This window comes from Mesoplodon mirus (genome assembly GCF_964341445.2).
Source record: "Mesoplodon mirus genome assembly, chromosome: 14".
Lineage (NCBI taxonomy): Eukaryota > Metazoa > Chordata > Mammalia > Artiodactyla > Ziphiidae > Mesoplodon > Mesoplodon mirus.
This window is the reverse complement of record NC_138990.1, coordinates 66,185,937-66,208,850: the sequence shown is the minus strand read 5'-3', so window position 1 is coordinate 66,208,850 and position 22,914 is coordinate 66,185,937. Positions and strand designations below refer to the sequence as shown.

Below are 22,914 nucleotides of genomic sequence, written 5' to 3'. Positions count from 1 at the left end.
GATTAAACAGAAGATCGTTTACGTTTCAAATTTAATAAGAAGCTCAGAGGTAGGTGATGCAAGGCTAGTGTAACTCCAGTAGGAAGATGTCAAGTATTTAGACTCCTTGTATCCTCTTCTCCATCCTTAGAGTATGATTTTGACCTCATGGTTTCAGAGTGGGCATCTTCCATACACAGTGATTCTGTATTTTGGACAAGAGGAATAAGGTTTTGTGGCAGAAAGCCTGAAGGGCTTTGTAGAAAACCTTTTCCAAGGACTTCCATTTACATTTCCTCAAAATTAACTGGGTCACAAGGGTACTCTGACTGTAGGGGAGTTTGGGAAGGCAAGTATTTTTAGTGGGGCATATTGCCCTTCTATGTACTTCATCCCTCCCTACCCCAAAAAACAATTTGTTCAATGTGCCAGGAGGAAGGGAAAGTAGATATTGAGTACAAATTAGAAGTATCTGCTACAACTGCCTTTCTAGGTTGATAGCTTGATCCATTATCTAAGGACTGGGCCGCCCCTAAAAAACTACAGTGACTAAAGTCACTGATTTTTAACATGAATATTGGTATTCCTATATAGTTACTACCCAGTAAGTCATGGAAACTATTGGATTCTTTAGAACCAGATCTGTGTCTCATTACAAATCATATAATTTTTATGCTATTTTTTTAAAATCTGGGAAATTGTAACCTGTTTTCCATTCTTGACCTGTTAGTAATCCAAGTCTTGATTTTTTATCTTTAATGCAGTCCTGGAAACCCAGTGGATTCAAACTTCATTTGCCCAACTAACCTGTTTTTAATTGTTCTATTACTAGATTGAGGAATTTAAACTGGATGAAAATAATCTCATTCATTGCTCTAAATTACACTTATCTCAGCCATATTGAACAATTTCACACTTCTTCCAAAACTGTTTGATTGTAACAGTCAAATTTTATTCTACTGGGTTATAGATCTGTACTCTTCTAATTTGGTTTCTGTGTATAGTTCCTTATTCCCTTTAATTTTCACAATACAATAGATTATTCCACCAAAATTAGAAAATACTACTCCTGTTATATATAAAACAAGAAATATGTATATTTGCTCTTAATGTCTCTGTAGGCTATTGAGTTCAAAAATGCCTTAGCATCACTATTTTGACAAAGTGGGAAAAAAAAAGGCAATTAAAATAAAAGCTAGAGCTAACCACTAACCAACCACCATACCTCAGGTGCCTGTTAACAGTATGAAGTATAGGATTCTAGGCAAACCAGATAACTGAGGAATAAGTTGAAATAAATTATAAGGTTTTGTCACAATGCTTCTATTTAGCTAGGGGGCTTTTTGTTCTTAATTATCTGACATAACAGTCTTCTGCATAGAAAATGTGCAACTTCCTTAAACGTGACTCGTATCAGCAATAACCCTTTAAAAAAAATGGGCTGTGAAAACAGGCTCATGATTTTCCTTCCCCCCATTTTATACATGTAACTATTGTTTGCCTTTATTATTTAAGAGTATGCTTTACTCCTCCTTGAATGTAAATACATTTTAAATTGATTAAGATTTTCACATGATTTTCCAGAGCACAGTTTTATGCTACAGATTTTCTCAAATCTGAATGTAATACTGCCTGATGGCAGTGGTTAATATTGTTGTGAACCTAAAAAGGAAAGCAAACTTTTCAGCAAAGCTGAAATTTACATAGTTTTCAATTTTCTAATACTAGCAAATGTGAGCTGCTTCAAAATAAAAATCACCTATATTTTTCCTAAAGAAGGAAAAGAAAAAAGCCTCACATTTCAGTTCGAAGTCATCCTTGTTAAGCTAATTATCTTTAGCTTGTGTAGCCGTTTAGTTTATTTATTTATTATTATTATTTTTTAATGCTGTGTGAAGGTTGCTCAAGGCTGTAAACATAAATGAGGGCTTTTCTATATCTCTTCTATTGATTGGTTGAGAGGGTTTGTGTTTGGGGGTTCTCTTGCAGTTCCTCTAGAGGCTGTATTTATGTAAATTGAAAAAAAATCACTATTACTTGAAAAAATAACCAAAACTGTGATTTAACAGTACAAAAGAGGGTACTGTCTAATCCCTCGAGTAGGAAATTGCTTTTCTTCATGATCCATTGCTTTCATACTGTTTCTGGCTCCTACTGCTGAAGGAGAAAAGACCCACCTTTACTCTTCTTTTACTATGTCTGTTTTCTGGCCTCTGAAGTAAGTAATATGCTTATGTGGCAGTAAGTAATCATTGAAATGAGTAAATTTCAATAATAATAGTAAAATGCATGACTGATGAGATCTTCAAGTCTCAGTTGGACAACCGTGATTATACCAAAGCAGGAGATAATTTATATGGGAACGTGAAATGAGAAATTAAGAATGTGGCATAGTGTCGCAATGAGGATGTGACTTCTTTGTGGCTCGTCTACATGCTACCGTAAATGTTAGTTGGAACGAGATATCACATGATCCCAAACTGATGATTTTCTGAAGTAGGTAGGTGTTTCTGCATGATGCTTTGAATTTTTTCTTTGACAAATGACAAATCAGAATGTTGCCAATAAGAAAGTATTACTGATTGTGTTTGTAGCTGCTCTTCCATTGGCCAGTAAAGTATCCAGTTCTCATCAGAATTTAAGTTGTTGTTTGCTATGCTAGGAGGTAGCATTATTTTAAAGCAAACCACTGTGAATCGGACTAACACACTTCCATTCTCAATATTTGGCTAAATTTCATTAATGAGTGACATTTTACATAGCACAGAAAATTGCACACTATTATATTTCTCCATTCTTAAAAATGAGAACAGCAAATCCGGTTTTAATTATTTAAGGATAATGGTAGATGAGACATTTCTTCTGTCCATTTGGATATAAAACATTCCCTTAAGTCTAGAAATATTTCTTGTATCTCTTTGATTAGGTGCTTAAAGCAATCTGAGGGTAAACTATTTCATTTGAAAATAATATAAAGGCAATTATCAGGTATGCATTTAAAAATCATCAGATATGCTTTGTTTTAATACCTATCACGTGTTAAATATTGAAGACCACACCATTTTCATTATGCCTAATGAAAACTTCATTAGGAAGACATTAGTAGATTAATTCCACTTGCTGGGTGGTTTATTTTATTTAGAATGCAATAAGGTAAGTTCATTAGTTTGCAGACATAATGTTTTCTCCTGTACCTCAACGCAACTAGGAACAATTCCACAGAGGTCTACAGATCTACTAACACCTGTCAAGATAAACATACAGGTCTCTGGGGGAATCATCACAGCAACAGAACAGAAAACCTGAGGAAAGTAATTCTTTCATGAGAGAAAAAGACAGTTGAAAAAAAACTGATTGATAATTTTTGGAAATGCCTCTCAGAGGTCATATCTTTTTATACAAGTATCAAAAAATATATTCTGTCTTTTAAATAAATGTTTTGGAGCATATACTACACATTTTGAAATAAAGATAAATATTCTAAGAGATTTGAACTATATGGAATGATCATTCAATTTGAATTGAGCCACTGGAAGTTTTTCCAAAACCTATAGCTAAGTCTCTCATCCATCCCAGAACAGGTATATTAGATTATAAGTTCTGCTATAGTGATGTTATTTGAATGGTTATAGTTAAAATGGTGCCAGTATTTCCATTATAAAACCCTGTTTTCAAGGATTTATAAGTTGGCTATAAATGTTTGCTCTGCAATTCAACTTGGCAGCAAGCATCTTTGCTTGGTGGTGTTTTATTTTCCTTTTACATAGTATGGGAAAGAAAGACATCTGTTTATAACATGAGTAGGAAAATATGACAATGAATTCCCTTATTCTTCATAACCAATTTGTTTAGCATTCGAATCAAAGTTCAGCTTAAATTTGTTATATATTTTAGGCAATGAAAGAGCTAACCAAAAGCCTGCAATGATAAATTGAAGAGAGGAAGGTGGATTTCTTTTGTTTGTTGGTTTGGGTTATTTTAAACTACTAAACATGGATATAGATTTAACCATTTATCTTGACACTTCATTCATACAGCACAAAAATAATATAAATATACTATTACATACCCTGGGCTTTTTTTTTTTTTAAGGTATTTGTGATAGTCTATACTTGAGAAACTGGAGGAGTTCAGAAAATTTTCCAACAATTTGGTAGAGGAATGAATGGGATAGTAGGAGACCTAGGTAGGAGAAAAGATTATTTTTACAGAGGGAATCACATGGGCAGTGGCAAAAGAAGTGAAAAAATGCAGTGTATTTAGGGAAGAGAAGTTCATATTGCTGGAGCCTAGGATGTTTGTGGGGGTAAGTGGCAGAAGTTGAGGTAAAGATAAGACAGGAGAGGCAGGATGGAGACAGATTTTGAATGGCTTAATATGCCATGGTAAAGAAATGGTTAATATGCCTTTTACTTACCTGGAAAAGGGATCTTTGTAGCGGGATGGTCACACTAACTTTACTACAGTACTAACTTCAAAATATCACTCTGACAAAATATGTAATCTAATATATTTGTCCTGAATTGGATGGGGATTAAATTATAGATCCCAGATAAACCTATTTAGAGATTCAGTTCAAATTGCATGGTTAAATTCCTTTCAGTGAATTCAAATGGCAACATATGCTCCAGAACATATATCCATAAAGATAGATTGAATTGGTTTATATGCTGTAAGTGCTCCGGCATTCAGGAAATTGAACTTATGGTATGAGCGTGACGTCTGGTTCTGGATTTGAATATCTGTATTTACTAGGGAATTTGCAAATTATATCTCAGTTTTTATATCACTCTAACTTGCCTTATAGTTGTCCTTCCAACTCTAGTTCCATTCTCAATGATCCCATTTTGCTTTCTTCTTCAGTGGCGTATATATATGATAGACTATGCTGGTGAATGCAGGTGACAAATCCCAGGTTGTCAGTTTTTGTCACTGATCATTCCTGTGGCTGATGCTGGTCAGACTGAAGACCTGATATGCCAGGACCTGAAAGGGACTTTTTTTTTTTCTTTTTTTTAAATGGTGCCTGGCTATTTGGATGGCCAGTATTAGGTTTTATATGGAAACAAGCGTCCTCACTTGCATAAGGCCACGTGGCTGATAAGTTAGTAAAGTCAGATTTGAGCCCTAATGCAGTACCTTCAGTCCTGTAGGAACTCAGTCCTGCCTCTAGCCACTGGCCAGGCTAACTGAAGAAGAGCACAAATTCAAAAGATGAGAAGGAAAAGAAAATAGCTTTTTCTAAGTAGAATAAAAGGAATTTATAGTTTCATGTTGTGAAATGAGAACATACAGGTTTATATGCTGGACATCTTGAAGTCTTTAAAGAATGCTTTAAAGAAGAGATGTGGGAACAGCACTGCTGTCTATGTTTAGAATATACAGCCAAAGAGGCGAGGTTATTGGTAAGGAGTTTAATTAGAAAGCCCTCCCTGTGTTGGTTAATAAAGCCCGTGTTAGGGCTTCCCTGGTGGCGCAGTGGTTGAGAGTCTGCCTGCCGACGCAGGGGACGCGGGTTCGTGCCCCGGTCCGGGAGGATCCCACATGCCCTGGAGCGGCTGGGCCTGTGAGCCATGACCACTGAGCCTGCGCCTCTGGAGCCTGTGCTCCGCACCGGGAGAGGCCACAACAGTGAGAGGCCCGCGTACCACAAAAAAAAAAAGAAAAAAAAACCGTGTTAAAGACGTTGACATTCAGACAGAGCAGTGGTTCTGAAAATCTAGTTCCTCTGGGCCAGCAGTATGAGCATTACCTGGGAACTTGTTAAAAAAAGCAAATTATCAGGCCCCTCTACAAATCATGGGAATCAAAAGCAAAGCAGTCTATGATTTAAGAAGCTGTTCTAGTGATTCTCGGGCACACTGAAGTTTGAGGATTTAGAGTAACAGAGAATTGGGGAGGTGGCTGAACTTGACTGAGTGAGAAGGGTCTGAAATAGGGCTAAATTAAAAATCACATTACAGCTCGTTATCAGTATTTCTTTAGCAGCTATCTAAAATATGTACCTGTGAGTAAATGATAATAACATATTTAGTGCTTAATATATTTTACACAGTGTTATACTCATTTTACAGATGAGAAAATGGGGGCAAGGGTCCATGAAACACAGTGTCACATGAATAATAACTGTGGACTCAGATTCAAACTCACAGTCTGGCACTCAAGCTGCATGTTTTCCCTCTACACTATGAACTCATTCACCTCAAATGGCATGAACCTAGGGAAGAGTTTGTCAGCAACACAAGTATGTTTAAATAACTATACAAACAGTATAAGATGCTAGTGACCAAAAGATAGCATATGATTGGGTGGTACCAAAGCAATGCCCACAACACTTCAAGATGCATTTAATAATGAAATTTCTATGACCCAGCCTTGGTGCTAGGCAACAAATTTTATGTAGGATGTCATAAATGAACTTTTCATTAAAAGGGGAAAGAGAAGAGATAGCATAAAACAGGGGTTCCCTGTTAGGAACCGGGCCGCATACCAGGAGGTGAGTGGCAGGCCAGCGAGTGAAGCTTCACCTGTATTTTTCTTTTTTTTTTTTTTTTGCGGTACGTGGGCCTCTCACTGTTGTGGCCTCTCCCTTTGCAGAGCACAGGCTCCGGACGCGCAGGCCCAGCGGCCATGGCTCATGGGCCTAGCCGCTCCGCGGCATGTGGGATCTTCCCGGACCGGGGCACGAACCCATGTCCCCTGCATCGGCAGGCAGACTCTCAACCACTGTGCCACCAGGGAAGCCCTTCACCTGTATTTACAGCCGCCCCCATCGCTCACATTACCGCCTGAGCCCCGCCTCCTGTCAGATCAGCGGTGGCATTAGATTCTCATAGGAGCGCGAACCCTACTGTGAACTGCGCATGTGAGGGGTCTAGGTTGTGTGCTCCTTATGAGAATCTAATGCCTGATGATCTGAGGTGGAGCTGAGGCAATGATGCTAGCGCTGGGGAGCGGCTGCAAATACAGATAATCATTAGCAGAGAGCTTTGACTGCACAGAGACCGTAATAAATCAATTGCTTGCAGACTCATATATCAAAACCCTATCAGTGAGTGGCAACTGACAATTGAGCTGCATCTTACAGAATAGACTGGACATATGCAACACACTTTGGGTGTCACTGTCTCCCGTCACCCCCCGATGGGACTATCGAGTTGCAGGAAAACAACCTCAGGGCTTCCACTGATTCTGCATTATGGTGAGTTGTATAATTATTTCATTATATGTTACAATATAATAATAATAGAAATAAAGTGCACAATAAATGTAATGCACTTGAATCATCCCCAAACCATCCCCCCACCCCACCGTCCGTGGAGAAGTTGTCTTCCACAAAACCTGCCCCTGGTGCCAAAAAGGTTGGGGACCACTGGCATAAAATACTTCAGTCCTAAATACAACTAACTGTGACTGAATAAATCTATTCATATTTCAGAAATCAAACTGCAAGCTTTAATTTCTTTTGAGTGAATTGGGCATCATGTTGGCTCATGTTGGGTTCCCGCTACTCTCCCTCAGTGTGGAGGTTCTAGGTAATAGGTGCATTGACTGAATTTCCCAATCTACATCTATGACTGGACTATGGGTGGTGGGAGATAAAAGTTCACTTCCAGTTAAGTAAACACTTCATAAATAAATCTGACTTTTTGGTAACATTATTACTTCTGTGGGCCTCAAGTTTATCACCTGAAGAGATTGTACTACAAAATCTCCAGGGATGCTTTTAGCCCTGGCATCCTTTCTTTCTTTTCCTCCCTCCCTTCCTCCCCACCTCCTCCATTTCTTCCTCCCCACTGCTTTCCTCCCTCCTTCTTTCCTTCTTTCTTTCCTTCTTTCTTTCTTTCCTTCCTTCTTTCTTTCTTTCCTTCTTTCTTTCTTTCTTTCCTTCTTTCCTTCTTTCTTTCCTTCTCTCTTTCTTTCCTTCTTTCTTTCTTCCTTTCTTTCTCCTTCCTTTCTTCCTCCCCTCCCTTCCTCCCTCCCTTCCTTCCTTCCTTCCTTTCTCTCAGTGTCCTTACTCTTCTGATCTATTCTGATGTTTTCTTACAATACCTTTAGGGACGTGCAATAACCCAGAAAGGTAACGGGATCAGAGGTTTGTCTTTGCAACTTCACAGACAGCATCCTCTCCTGAGCCTCTCTCTCTTTACTCTCTCTCAATCCCAACTCAGAAATGCAGGTAGATGGATATGTGGGGTCTCTTTGCCTTTTCTTTTGCTGACATCACTAGAAATGCAAAATGCACTCTGCTCGTTTTTAATTTTTCAAAGATTGGTGCTGCCTGTAGGTTTTAATATACTTCCTCTCTGCCATTTTATTGTCTACTTTTCTGTTTTAAAAGCTTAATACTGAGCTGTAACAATTTCCAATTAAGTTTTAAGAAAAACACAAAAAGGTTGAAAGCATCTGCCTGACAACCATTTTGTTTCTTGAGACAGAAGGGTGATTTTAGGAATATGAAAAAATAGTTCGAAATAACCTGTGCCTTTCCATTTCTGTGTACACTCCCCCTTCTACACACTCTTTTTCTCTTTCTCCTTCCATTTCCTTTCTTTTGTCCCCTCAGCTTTCAAGCCCATCTCCCATTTCTTGCATGGTTGTCTGACGTAGGCTACCTGCCTTCTCGTTCATTATTAATCATCAGCTATGAATGCATCTAGAATAACTCCCTATGTGCAGCTATTAGATTCTCTTGGTGGAGCTCGGTACCCACAGTGGTCAGAGGCAGGGGAGGGTCAACCACTCTTCCAAGCGTTTCCACAGGTCCTAGTGGATTTAAGATGCAGACCAACTTCTGCTACAGAAACAGACACTTATTAATAAGTAGGTACAAAATCTTACAGCATGTTCTGGAAGCTTGATGAAGTTCCAGCTCTTGGTTCTTTTAGGCACCCCAAAATGTCTTGCAAATAGGATTTCTTAAAGCAAATATGGCAATATTTCAGTGGCAGCATCCAGATCATCATCTGTCAGAATTAGGTGATTAAGGTTTGTTAGGGATCAATGATAGCAGCCACTTCATATGGTTTTGTGATGATTAAATGAGCTCATACATTTACACCTCTCCGAGTTGTGCCAGTTATGAATGTATTAGTTCTTATTATTGCTAATATTATGACACCATTCCTTATAGTAAAGGGTGAAAGGCCTTGTAGATTCATATACTCTATTCAAATAGAAGCAAAGCATGTTTACAAAAAGTTTGGCTAGTCCACATATCTTGAATGTTAATGATTTCACCAAAGAGAACCCACCCCTAACCTCCATTAACCAACTGACAAGCCATTTATGTCACTGATGATAATCTGTTTCCAACATACATTATAATTAATGAACAAAGCCACATCATGATTGGAGATGATGATAACTCAAGACTTCCAGAAGTCACCTCTGACTTCTGTAATTCTGGCTGAGATGTTGGAGCATACATTCCTGATGAAAGCAACCAACCTCCTGAGACACAGAACCGCACTAACACACATTTATATCACATTGTCCATGCTGCAGTATTTAAGAGTAAATTACAAGCAGCCGAGCACCATGTCTCCTCCAACCAATTTTTTACTCACCTGAGAACAATTTGTCAGTGCTGCCTCAGTTTCCTTTATTTTATTTTTAATAAATTTATTTATTTATTTATTTTTGGCTGCATTGGGTCTTCGTTGCTACGCCTGGCCCTTTCTCAAGTTGCAGCTAGTGGGGGCTACTCTTTGTTGCGGTGCGGGGTCTCATTGCAATGGCTTCTCTTGTTGCGGAGCACGGGCTCTCGGTGCACGGGCTTCAGGAGTTGTGGCTCGCGGGCTCTAGAGCACAGGCTCAGTAGTTGTGGCGCACAGGCTTAGTTGCTCCGCGACATGTGGGATCTTCCAGGACTAGGGATTGAACCTGTGTCCCCTGCATTGGCAGGCGGATTCTTAACCACTGTGCCACCAGGGAAGTCCCCTCAGTTTTCCTTTAGATAGTACACTTTCAGCCAAAGAACTGACCAGCTGAAGAGACATGAAGAGTAAGCGCAAGCTTTATTTGTTTCATCCAGATTAGGCATGAGTCTGCTCACAGGACTTTTCTCCACTCTCTAGACAGAGAATTTGCTCCTTGTTCCACCATAACAGCCATTTATGACAAATATTGCAGCATCAGTATCACAGAATCCACCCAAGAACCTCCTAGGTACTACAAAGGTGCCTTAGACATCTGCCTGAAAACACAACAGCTACAATTTCTTCTTTCAAGGCAGCCGTAAATATTTCCTCTTTAGCCCTTGAGACTCCAGTAAGACTGAGATTTCTGGCCTATGCCTTGCCTAACCCTACCTTTATCTCCCAAGGCCTAAGATAATATAAGACAGTCAGAGGAGTCTTTTCCTCATTTTCTTCCAAGAGAATGCTCTTGGAAAGGTTCATCAGAATCTTCTACATTTACTCTATTCCTATGGCTTTAATTTATACAAATCATTCCCCAAATTCTCCCAGCCCCATCCTTCCCTCTACATTCAAGAAAGTAACAAGTACAGTCAATCGCTGTTATTTATGGGTATGACCTCACCTCCTCACTAAAATTTGTAACCCCCAAATCAATACCCATGGCACTGAGGTGGTTATTAACAGACATGCACAGAGTGTCAAAAAGAGTCCTCAACACCCACGTTCCCAGTTGAGGTCAAACAAGGCAACGCTCTGCCTTCTTGTTTCAGCTCGTACTGTAAACAAACATCCTTTGTGTGGTCTATTTAGTACCATATTTTTCACATTTTTGTTCTTTTCGTTGGTGATTTTGCTGTTTAAAATGGTCCCTAAACATAATGCTGAAGTGCCGTTTAATGTTCCTGAGCAAAGAAAGCCATGGTATGTCTTACAGAGAAAATAAGTATGTTAGTTGAGCTTCATTCAGGCTTAAGTTATAGTGATGCTGGCTATGAGTTCAATGTTAACAAATCAACAATATATATTCAATAAGATGTCTTTGAACAGAAAACACATAAAATAAGGTTATATATCAATCTGTTGATGAAAATGTTGTGACCAGAGGCTTGTAGGAACCTAAGCCGTAGGAGCAATGGATTGGTATTCCTAGTTCAGTGTTCACAGTGATTTAAGAGACTACCTTATGTTTCACAAATGCTGGGCACTAGAGGGAGTACAAATGAAGATTTGTCTCCTCTCCCCTTCAGGAATCTACCATCTAGTTAGGGAGGGAAGGACAGATCATCACCATAGATGAGAGTATCAGAGAGCAACGCAGTGCTCTACCTTTCTATAGCTGGAAGGGAACCAAATGAATGAAATAGACCAATCAGCTGGAATATGTTAGACCTATATGGAAGGAGAGACAAACTGCCTGCACTGTGGGGAGCGTTTGATATATTTTATTTTATTTTTATTTTTATTTTTTTTGAGGTACGCGGGCCTCTCACTGTTGTGGCCTCTCCCGTTGGGGAGCACAGGCTCTGGACGCGCAGGCTCAACGGCCATGGCTCACGGGCCCAGCCGCTCCGCGGCATGTGGGATCTTCCCGTACCGGGGCACGAACCCGCGTCCCCTGCATCGGCAGGCGGACTCTCAACCACTGCGCCACCAGGGAAGCCCCGTTTGATATATTTTAAAGCACTCTCTTATTAAATATTACATTATATCCTTCCTGCCCTGTGGGATTGTTAGCAAAGACAGGGACATGACTATTTTATAAAGGAAGCCATGGAGCCTTGGGGAGAGGCTAAAGAACAAATGCGACATAACCAGTAAACGGCAGCGCCAAGAAGGCAGCCCAGCTTTCTCGACTCCTAATCCAGTGCTCCTCTTTTATCCCTTTGAAGCTTACTGGATATTTTTTAAATGAATATTCACAACGCTTGACTAATGAATTAAAATCCACATGCTAAAAAATAAGAAAATGAGGAGGAAATGGCCTGGGGATAAGGACAGGAATAGACCACAGTGGAAAGTGCAGGATTTGCGTTCTGTTGGTCTTTGAGCAGTTGTGGGAGGGAGACAAGGTGTAGTTAAGTAGATAAAAGCACCTTCTCTAGCATGCCTAAGCTGTCTCAATTAGGGAACTACTGAAGTATTAAATTTTTAGTAGAATAACATAAACTTTTGCCAAGGATGTGAGGTGTTGGATTGCTACAAATTTGGTTTGGTGGCCCTTGGACACTGGTAACATAGTGACCATCAGAGTCCCAGGGTTGACTCTTTGAATGAACTAGGAAGCAATATGTAAATCTAAATGACCACTTTGGTGAGTGGCTGATTTGTATCAAATCCTTCTAGAACTACTTTTTCAGGACATGGCTTTGTATTTGTTGATATAAAGGATATATAGACAGGAGCCTGTGAGAAGTAGTACCTAGTCAGAGTTGTTTTCCTTTGTCTTTAAGTAGGAATAAAAACAAAAAATGTCCAGCCACTAGTCATGTCATAGTTTTTATCATCTTTTAGAAACCAGGGAACTGTTTTAATCACAGTTCCAAATCCCGTGTGCTAGCCTCCAGTGACTGTGGTCCTCCTCGCTAAGTCCACTTGCCGTGCTAGACTTTTACTCTTAGTTGTGTGTTGGCTTTGCTGGTCTTTTTCCAGGACACATGGCTTTCAGTTAAATATTCTTCATTTCACCAGTAGAATATAATGTCCCCTCTTCTTTGGGGGCACTAGATTTAAATTTCCTGATGTTATTTTCCTTATGAAACATGGTAAGAGAAAGGCAGAACTCCACCCTTATAAGAGATCATCATAGCTGGGCTTCTATAGAGATCTTGGGGGTTCTTAAAGATTCCTAAAATGTTTGACCAAAACACAAGCAATCTCATTCATCCTGTTTCTCTCTTCTGCTGTCCTCTTTCTCACCTGTCTCCTTTTTTTCCTTTTTACTCTCTTTCTGTCTCTTCCTCAGCTGCCAAATTCACTCATTCTTTTTCTTCCTTGTGTATTTTGATTCCCTGCACTTCTGCTGCCTTATGTGAGATATGATATTGTAGTGGGAACGAGGGCTCTTTGTTATGAGTAATCTGTGTAATTAACAGATCATCAAAACTGATGCTTGAGTAGATGGTGTCAAGCCATATTTAGCAGATTGGGTTTGAACACCTGGCAGAACAAGTTTGGTCCAATAAAAAGAGCGGAATTCTTTCCCTTTTAAGAGCTCTCAAGACACTGGTTACATCTAAACCATAGGGGTAGGGGAAGGGTGCCGTTTGCCGTTGTAATTCAGACGGAGGGATCACCTGGCAGGGGAGGGAGCGTTGCTTTTTTAGGTGTTCCCCGCATCGCCGTACACGTGTCCCTTTGATGTGTGGAGAATGCTTGAGAGAGGCAAAGCAGGGCGATTTCTGTGGGAAGCTAGACCAGCCTCCCTCGTTACATAGGCTCGTCCTCTGCATTGCATCCGAGCTTCAGTGATTTGCTGTTTGGAGACTGCAGATTTGCATAGAGCCCCTCGCTTCGCCAGCGTGTGTGGTTCTTCTTTTCTTTTCTTTTCTTTTTTTCTTTTTCCTTTTCTCCCCCCCCCCCACTGCTTTGTGTGCTTCTGCTTTTTCCCCAGCTCTCTTTCCCCCGTTCGATCCCCGCTTCCTTCATAAGGGTGCACTCTTGCCTCTGAACCCCTCGCCGGGCGTAAGTGTCAGGAGGCGGCAGACGCGGAGATTGCCTCGGGAGCAGGCGATGCGCGCCGCTGCTCCGCGCGCTGCCCGGGGGAGGCTGGCGCGAGCGGGCGAGCCGGCCCGGGCTGAATGGAGGGACGGGGCGCCTCGAGTCCATGGGGTCTGCTTCTCCGTTGAAAGGAGGTTGGGCCGGCGAAGTGGCCTCCCCAGTCCCCCCACACAATGCTAAATGGATTTACCTAGTGGATTCGCGGTGGATGGCTGTCATGTAGAAGTGAGGACCCTCCGGGAGGAGCTTTAAACCATTTCCCCGCTCCCCACCCCCCCGGCACGCACTCTCGCCCGAAACTCTTTGGGAGTATCTCTCGAGAACCTGGAGCCCCGGAAAGCTGGGAGCAGCCGCCCGCTCCGTGCTTGCTCTTCCCCGGAGCTGCCTTTTCGGACAAGCCCCCATCAGCTGCATTCACCTCGGCTATGTTTCGGATTCTTTGGGGTGCGAGGCACGGCGGACTCCAGGACCCCGAGAAGACTGTCCGAAGGAGGGAGAGGATGGGTGCCCTGACGCGGTGAGGCGGCCAGCCCCGCAGCCCACCCTGAGCCGCCCGCTGCTCCCCGGCGCCCTCTCCCCTCACCGCGCCCCAAACTTTGCCTCCCGCGGCGGCTGCCCCTCGGCGGGCGCCCAGCCATGTACCAGAGGATGCTCCGGTGCGGCGCCGAGCTGGGCTCGCCCGGGGGCGGCGGCGGCGGCAGTGGCGGTGGCGGCGCAGGGGGGCGCCTCGCCCTGTTCTGGATAGTCCCGCTCACCCTCAGCGGCCTCCTAGGAGTGGCATGGGGGGCGTCCAGTTTGGGAGCGCACCACATCCACCATTTCCATGGCAGCAGCAAGCATCATTCAGTGCCTATTGCAATCTACAGGTCACCGGCATCCTTGCGAGGTGGACACGGTGGGTCTGCGATGCCAAGTTGTCGCGGGTTTTACTCCCTCGCGCCCCCCTTTCGACCCTGCGCTCGCTTCTCGGCCCCTAGGGCTCGGAGAAATGGGAGCGCGAGAATGGGATGTGCATTTGGGTGTGTTGGGTGGGAGCCACTTATCTCTTTGAAGACAATAGAAAGGGGCTGGAGGAAGGCGTCGCGGGTGTTTGCGGTGAGGGGTGGGAGGGGCGTTCCTTGTCAGGGTGCCGGGAGAGAGACGTGGGCACCTATTAAAAGACCATCCTGGGCCCCGCGGGAAGGGGGCGTTTCTAGCGAGAAGGTCACTCGGCGTGGCCGAATGGGGAGCCGGGCTCAGCCCAGGGACCTTAGCTCCTGAGAGAGGAGGGCTCTGCCGAACCTTTTGTCTGTGCTCTGTGTGCTGCCCCACCTCCTGCCCATTTTCCCTGGTCTGGGGGAGGGAGAGGTTCCAGCCCGCACGTTCCTCCAAGGAGTGCTCAGACTGCAGTAACGGTGAAGTGGCAGGTCCTGGGACTCACTAAACTGGAGGCTAATTCCATTTTCCCCCACCTCTTCCCTTAATTGGAGAAAGTAGGAGGGTGATGGAGGCACCCTCTCTAGTGCCTGCCAACTCCTACCCAGTTTAGAGGGGACCTCTGAACACCATCCCCTTTCCCTCATCCCACACACTTCTTTTTGGATTATGTCTGAAGGCTGCTGGGATAAGGGAAGTCCTGCTTCCTCCTTCCTCAGAGTATAGTGCTTCCCAAGGAGGGCAGGTGGGGCAGTGCTGGCTGGTCTAAGCCAGGAGGTCTGCCTGAAGGAGGAGAACTTAGAGCAGAGAGAAGCTGTTCTCCTCACCGGGAATTCCTTTGTAAAGGGCAGAGTGTGGAGACAAGCCTTGGTTGGCAGTTTCTTCTCCAGAATAACCAGCAGTGTAAGGCCAGGTTCCTGGCATCTTCAGATAAATGCCTATTTCAGATTCCCTGAATTGCCAATAAATAAAACATCAACTGTTTTTTGTGAGTCTTCCCCCACTCCCAATTCTTCTTCTTCCCCAGTGTAAAGTCTGCTGCTTTAAAAAGCAGGGTGAAAGTTATGGACACTCTTTTTTTTACATCTCTTTCCCCCTCTTTTGCTTGTAGGGCCCCTTTCCCTTTCAGACTTGGTTCCTCTCTGGATCCTTTGCCCCTCTCCCTAGGTAATTCCTCTCCCCCAGCAGCTGCTAGTTATACTGGGATGGCCCCCTTCCCCAGGGACTGGCTTCCTACCTGGGGACAGTTCTGGTTAAATGTGAGAGGTTAGAGCCTAACCCAACTGAAGAGAACAAATCCCCTGGGCACCTCTTTTGGGAGTGGCCCAGGCACACCTCACAGTGGGCCCGGGAATCCCTTCCCTTCCTTCTCCCAGTTCCCTCTCAAGGACTCTCTCCAGTTAAGCGTGCCTAGGCTGGAGACATGAGTGACGCCTCCAAAGGGGGCTTTCATGGAAAAAGTGACAGAAAGGACAGATCCCTCAGAAACAGCAAGGAGTTGCTGTTGCTCTCCCCACTTGCTCACAGTATTCTGGGAGCTTATTGCTCCCTTTCCCGGGTGCAGTTCTCACCCCACTGCATGGCCTTTGTGCAAAATTATGTGAGTCCTGGAGGAGGGAGGCGAGCCTGGGCACAGGGGCAGACAGAGCGTGGGTGCGGTGAGCCAGATGGGGGTATGCAAGGGGGTTGGGCGCTTAATTGTACCAGTGGGAAGCACTTGGCTAATAATCTCATATGCATATTAACTTCTCCTTTTCTGTGGCTCTGCCTCTCTCCCGAGGGATGTGGCTTAAAAGGGAGAGCGCCTGGGGGACGTGGGGAGAGGAGAAGACCAAGGGAACCCTGCCGCAGAGAGGACACCTGTCCTCTCACCTCTGTAGCTTCTACCCCAGTCAGGCCCCCGTCTGCTGGTCTCTACAAACATTTCCTTCCCTCCAGAGCATAGTGATTGTCTCTGGACATGAGTGAAGAACCAGGCATATCTGTCACTGGGAAAGAGAAAGGATAGATGGATAGTGGAGGAAAGGGTATGTGAGCAGCGGTTGTGATTATTCTTTTGGGTCAGAAAACTTTCTCTTTCCTTTGAAGGTTCCATAGTATGGTCGTGTTTGTTACTTTTTGAAACTCTCCCCACCCTGCTCACACACACTTTTGGAGGAAGCTTTCTGATTCTTTCTTTCCCCCCGCTTTTTTTTTTTTTTTTTTTTAATCAGAGTAGCAAACTTACCTGTCAGTAGCCACCCTCCGCCGAATAAAAGCTGGTGTGAATTTTTCACACTTCATCTCTTGCCTCCCTTGAAAAGAGGGAAAAAACTCTGGCTAGAGAACAACCCAAGAACATTAAAGATGAAATAAGCCTCTGAGGGTGGGGGATGGAGAGATGGGAGTGAGGTGGGGCTGCAGAGGGGCTGAGAGCGGGGCAGGCAGGGTGATGGCTTAAAAGAAACCTAGTAAGAAAGGTGATGGTGATTTTGTTGGGTCAATACACTCCTTGAATATTCAGCTAATTAGACAAAGGGCCCACAAGGAAATAATCTTCGAGCCTAATAGATGAGGGTGAAGGGAAAACACAAAGGTGAATGACAACATGATAAATTCCTGGCTGAAAATCAAGGCAGGTGTAAATGAGGTTTGGTTAAAAATGTGAGACTGGCAAATATACATATGTAGATGAACACACGAGCTACCCTGTTTGCTTATAGTAGAATTTCTTGGAATCATAAGACATTTTTCTCATAATAGGGAAAGAATATATGTGCTTGAATGTGTAAAAGAAAAATCATATGTGGTGTATTTTATGGAACAAAATTTAGCCTATCCTCTATGTTTTGAAAACTGCTGGGTTGACTCTCCAGGTCCATTCTTCTTCATTTTCTCATCATGCCATGCTTCATTTGCACTATTATGAGGTGTCACTTACAAGGATTGCAGGGTGCTGAAAGCACTCATGGCTACCCTGAGCATCTTTGTGCAAGCTGACCCAGTTGCAGAGATTATGATGAGGATTTTTTTTAAAAATGCATATGAGAAGCAGGTTTTGAGATCACTGCAGGATCCCATTTTATTTTGCATGTACTTAAAAATATAAAGTTTGAAAATACCTCTATAGAAAAATTGAATTTTCCTAGTCAAATAAATGGAGAACTGTGTGACTGTAAATGATAAAAAGCAAGCCTGCTTGTAATTAAGACTGCTACTTAAAGCCAGCAAGAGTTCAGAATAAAGCAGTGTGTTCAGTTGGTATTGCTTTAGAGATGTGCCATATGTGCCAAACATAGAATGATGTCAGTGCAATGCTCAGGTTTCCATCTCTGCTCCTGGCTTTCCTAAGGTACCTCTGCATACTTTCAAGAATTAGCTTAGAGCCTCTCAATAATTTCAGGACATAAAGGAAGGAGAAAACCATCATAGGAATGAGCACACCAGTGCCAGCCCTTCTCCTCCCACAAATATGAGCTCCAGAAATTATACTGCCTTGATTAACTTTTACTATTAAAGGGCAAAGGGGCTTTCCCAGAAGGAAATGTTAACAGATTTTAAAAGTGTGGTTTATAATTGAGGTAGCCCAATGCCGTTCTATGAGGAAAATAATTGTATCTTAAATTTATAATGTTTCTCTTTCTGAGGCACTTTCACACACATACTAAACGTCTAAAAGGAGTGGGGGCTTTTGGAGGGAATTTGAATATCCTTTTTCTTGTAGGGTGAGGCACACCTCAGAGGCACCAAAAAATGGAACCAAATCTCTGGACGGAGTCAAAGAGAAATTACTGATAGAATCAACTCTGCATGGCACTTGGCCCAGAGCAATTCCATGAGCTCAGAGGTTTTGAAACTTGAACTGAGAGGGTCCTCCATGTGCTTTAATTGTTGATCTCTTGGAGTAGAAATCATTACAAGGACCAGGGCCTCACATTTTGCTTCCAGCGTGTATTAACAATAGTGAATCCTGTGAGAGAGGCTGATGGCATCTGCCTGGTGTCCCATGGATCACTTCATTGATTCTGAGGAGGTTTTTGTTTTTCTTTTGTTTTTCTCACAAGCAGGAGGTTGCTGTTTGATAGAGTGATCCCTTTGTTCTTTTGTCTAGCATCCAAGAGAGTTAGCAACACCTTTCAAAATATACTTGACTTTACTGTGTTGAAGAAAAATTTAGCTTTTCTGGTAATTAATTCATATGTGTTACCCAGAACATTTTTGGCTATGAATATTCTGCTGAAGTAGATATTCCTACCACACACCTCTTCCTTACTTTGGCTTATTGGACAAAAATGTGCATCACTGCAATGATTTTGTTTAAAATTAATTTATTTGTTTTTATTTTTGTCTGTGTTGGGTCTTCGTTGCTGCACACGGGCTTTCTCTAGTTGCGGCGAGCGGGGGCTACTCTTCCTTGTGGTGTGCGGGCTTCTCATTGTTGTGGCTTCTCTTGTTGCGGAGCAGGGGCTCTAGGCACGCAGGCTCAGTAGTTGTGGCTCGCAGGCTCTAGAGCGCAGGCTCAGCAGTTGTGGCGCACGGGCTTAGTTGCTCCGCGGCATGTGACATCTTCCAGGGCCAGGGATCAAACCCATGTCCCCTGCATTGGCAGGCGGATTCTTAACCACTGCGCCACCAGGGAAGCCCTGCAATGATATTTTAGACAAGATGGTCAGCTAATATTCCTGGTTCAAATAATCCAAGACTCTAAGGTCTTGGTTGCCCTCAACTTTAATTTATTGATTTCTTAGATTGTGCATTCATTCATTTGGTAAATATATGATATTATAATATGTGCATGTTTTTGTGTTTGTGCACCAGGTACCATGAAAGGTCAGGTAATAAGGGGGATAATGGGAGCAGAGGTGAGAGAGGAGGAACTAATATACCCAAGCATGACCATCAAAAAGGTTTTCAATTTAGTTCCCAAAATACAAGCTATTGTTAGAAAGAGGTAACCTTTTTTTTAAAATAAATTTATTTATTTATGTATTTGTTTTTGGCTGCATTGGGTCTTCGTTGCTGCTCATGGGCTTTCTCTTGTTGCGGTGAGCAGGGGCTACTCTTTGTTGTGGTGCGTAGGCTTCTCATTGCAGTGGCTTCTCTTGTTGCAGGGCACGGGCACTAGGTGCTTGGGCTTCAGTAGTTGTGGCACACGGGCTTAGTTGCTCCGCGGCCCAGGGCTTGAACCCGTGCCCCCTTCATTGGCAGGTGGATTCTTAACCACTGCGCCACCAGGGAAGTCCCAGAAAGAGTTAATCTTTAAACAAACAAACAAACAAAACCTGCCCTTTGAAAACAAGTGGCCTCTGAGCATAAATACAAAAACCATAAAGTTTATATATGTGTAGCAGTCATCTGGGACTCAACATGAAATGATCTGATAAAAACATCAACATAGTGAATTTCAGCTACATCACTTTGTATTATCCTTTAATATTAATATTCTAGAAAGAGCTCCTTGCACAATTGCTTTCCACCAAGTTGCTGCATATATTTCCTCTAACAAAATATAGAGGACTTCCCTGGTAACACAGTGGTTAAGAATCCGCCTGCCAGTGCAGGGGACACGGGTTTGAGCCCTGGTCCGAGAAGATCCCACATGCCGCGGAGCAGCTAAGCCCGTGAGCCACAACTACCGAAGCCCATGCACCTAGAGCCCGTGCTCTGCAACAAGAGAAGCCACCGCAATGAGAAGCCCGCACACCTCAACGAAGAGTAGCCCCTGCTCGCCGCAACTAGAGAAAGCCCGTGCTCAGCAACTAAGACCCAACGCAGCCAAAAAAAAAAAAAAAGAAAAAAAAATAGAGTCTTTTATTTTTCAAATAGATAAGGCTTGTTTTACAAAGGTATTTAAGACAGGGAATTCATTGATTTAAATTCTCACTAATGTGTAAGTAATCGAGGCAGCTTGGTCTGGTGAAGATAATTCTCAAAAACATATCTGTGTGAAAATTTGGCCACTGCCACTTACTAGCATTGCATAAATTTACTAAGCTCTGTATCCTCACTAAGATTGTTTTTTCAGTCTATAAAATGAAAATACAATGAGTTACACCTCAGTGCAGAATAAATGAGACCATGAATTTGATAAGTGCCCAGATGACAATAGGCCCCCAATAAATGTTTGTTTAAAAAAAGACATTTAGGTTGTTTCCACATCTTCACTATTATGAAGGGTGCTACAATAAACATGGGAATGCTAACATATCTTCAAAATCCTGATTTCAATTCTTTTGGATAAATACATAGAAATGGGGTTGCTGGATAAAATGGCAGTTCTATTTATAATTTTTTGAGGAACTTCCATACTCTTTTCCACAGTGGCTGCACCATTTTGCATTCCTTATACTCATAGTGTATGAGGGTTCCAGTTTCAGTTCTTTGTCAAAACTTGTCTTTTGATAATAGCCATACTAATAGGTGTGAGGTGATATCTTGTCGTGATTTTGATTGAATATGTAAATAAAATGTGGCCTATACATACAAGGGAATATTATTCAACCTTAAAAAAGAAGGACATTCTGTAGTATGTGATAACATGGATGAACTCTGAGGACTTCATGCTGAGTGAAATAAGCCACTCACAGAAAGACAAATACTGCATGATTCCACTTATATGAGGTATCTAAAATAGTCAAATTCATAGAATTAGAGGGTGGAATGGTAGTCGCCAGGGGCTGGAGAAAAGAAGAAATGGGGAGTTGCTAATCAACAGGAATAAAGTGTCAGTTATACCAGATGAGTAAGTTCTCCAGATCTGCTGTACAACGTTGTGACTAAAATTAACAATACTGTATTGTACACTTAAAATTTTGCTAGGAGGGTAGATCTCATGTTAGGTGTTCTGACCATGATAAAATACAATTTTAAAAAATTAGAAGAGATTTCAGAGAGAAGACACATCTAGTGGGGAAAAAACAGACCTTGAAATCAGGAGACCTGAGTTCTAGTTCTGATTCAACCAGCAATTAACTGTGTGACTTCTGGAATTCAGTTACAGCTTTGAACATCAGTTCTCTCCTAGCTCTAAAGTGTGAGGAGCACATTCCTCTCATGTTAGAGATGTGAAAGCAGAGTGCTAAGTCATGTGAGTGAACTGGACTTAGAGAGTCACAGCAAATTAGTAGCAGAGTTGGAAGTAGAGCTCATATCTTCTAACTCATCTTCCTCCTTGTTTAGAATACTCTTCCTGGAAGCCTGTGCTCCAGCAGTGAGGAGGGGCTACACTAGTTTATCCACAGTTTTTCCTGAACTCTGTATAACCTAAGGCTGTTCTTTTTAGGTGATTAACTAGGATTAGAACCTTGGTCTTTGCGAAGAGAATATAGCAACTGAACTAAGTTCCTGTAGAGAAAACCATCTTTGCACAGTCAGGCAGTGCCTCATTTACACTCCATTGTGTGCCTCTTTTTAATAAAAGACACAATTATTTTTTGAGGTGTTAAGGATCTGAATAATAATGTTGAACATGACTTTTTATATTGTTTTGTCATTCATATGCTTGTTTTTCTTTTTTTTTTTTTAATTGGATAAGATCCTTTCCAACTTTGAGTTCTAAGATTCCTTTAGCAATAAGGATCTCTTAAAATCCTTATACTCTTGTCTTTTCCCAGAGCTTTATTGATTCTAAACATACTGTAATTGGAGATATCTTTGCAAAGATTGTATATAGTTCCCTTAAGCCATCAATTTGTCCTCATGGTTAGGTAGAGGTGGCTTTCTTAGGTGCGCAGGAACCATGGTATGGGGGTCAGGCTCAGGGTACTTGCCTGGTATTTGCTTTTCAGCTGAGGTCCTAAGGAATGTCTCTTTGAAAAGCACCTGCTTCCTGTAACTTGTTCTTTTTGCCTAGTCCTTTTTGGGCTGTGTAGGGTGAAGAGTATTTCTCCACACAGAAATTGGTAATACCTTTAAAAATATTCCATTCTCTCACAAAATGCAAGAGTGTTTTCAGTGTTGATCATATAACAATGAATTCCCTCAAGCTTTTGACAGAACTTAGCAAAAAGAGCTATATTTTAAGAATATATTTCCACAGAGCCCTCGTGTAAAGTGTCTCATTTAATCATCATCATAACTCTGGCCAGGCTTATGATCACCATTTTGCTGACAAGGAAACAGATTTAGAGAGGCGATGATTCTGCCAGGGTCACTTAATTAATAAGTAGCCGCAGTACTTTTGCTTTCTCACTCCAATACGTTAAGAGGCAGGGTTTTGAAAGGAATATTCCATTCGAATTTAGAAAACCTAAGTTCTCTCCCACTGTCATCACTTTCCAATTCACTGCTCCAAAAAAAACCAACAAAATTGTTTGTTCATTAAGAATAAAATTAGCCAAAAAAAGGTAGCTAACCCATATATTTATTAAGAATTTCAGGGGAATATGGATATGAAATTTAT

General features: G+C 42.3%; 1 protein-coding gene across 37 annotated transcripts in view; it reads left to right on the top strand.

Annotated features, from left to right (window-relative positions):
* NRXN1 (neurexin 1) overlaps positions 1-22,914 on the top strand; it is a gene marked incomplete at both ends in the record, with an annotated part of 1,125,847 nt that overhangs the window by 686,138 nt on the left and 416,795 nt on the right. For 4 of the 37 annotated variants that reach the window (XM_082643227.1, XM_082643226.1, XM_082643225.1 and 1 more), the window contains one exon: positions 14,256-14,514. The exons of the other annotated variants lie outside the window; for them this stretch is intronic. In XM_082643227.1, coding sequence (XP_082499353.1) covers positions 14,256-14,514 — 259 coding nt within the window. Of the gene's footprint in view, positions 1-14,255; positions 14,515-22,914 lie in introns of those variants that run through there. 37 annotated transcript variants of the gene reach the window in all.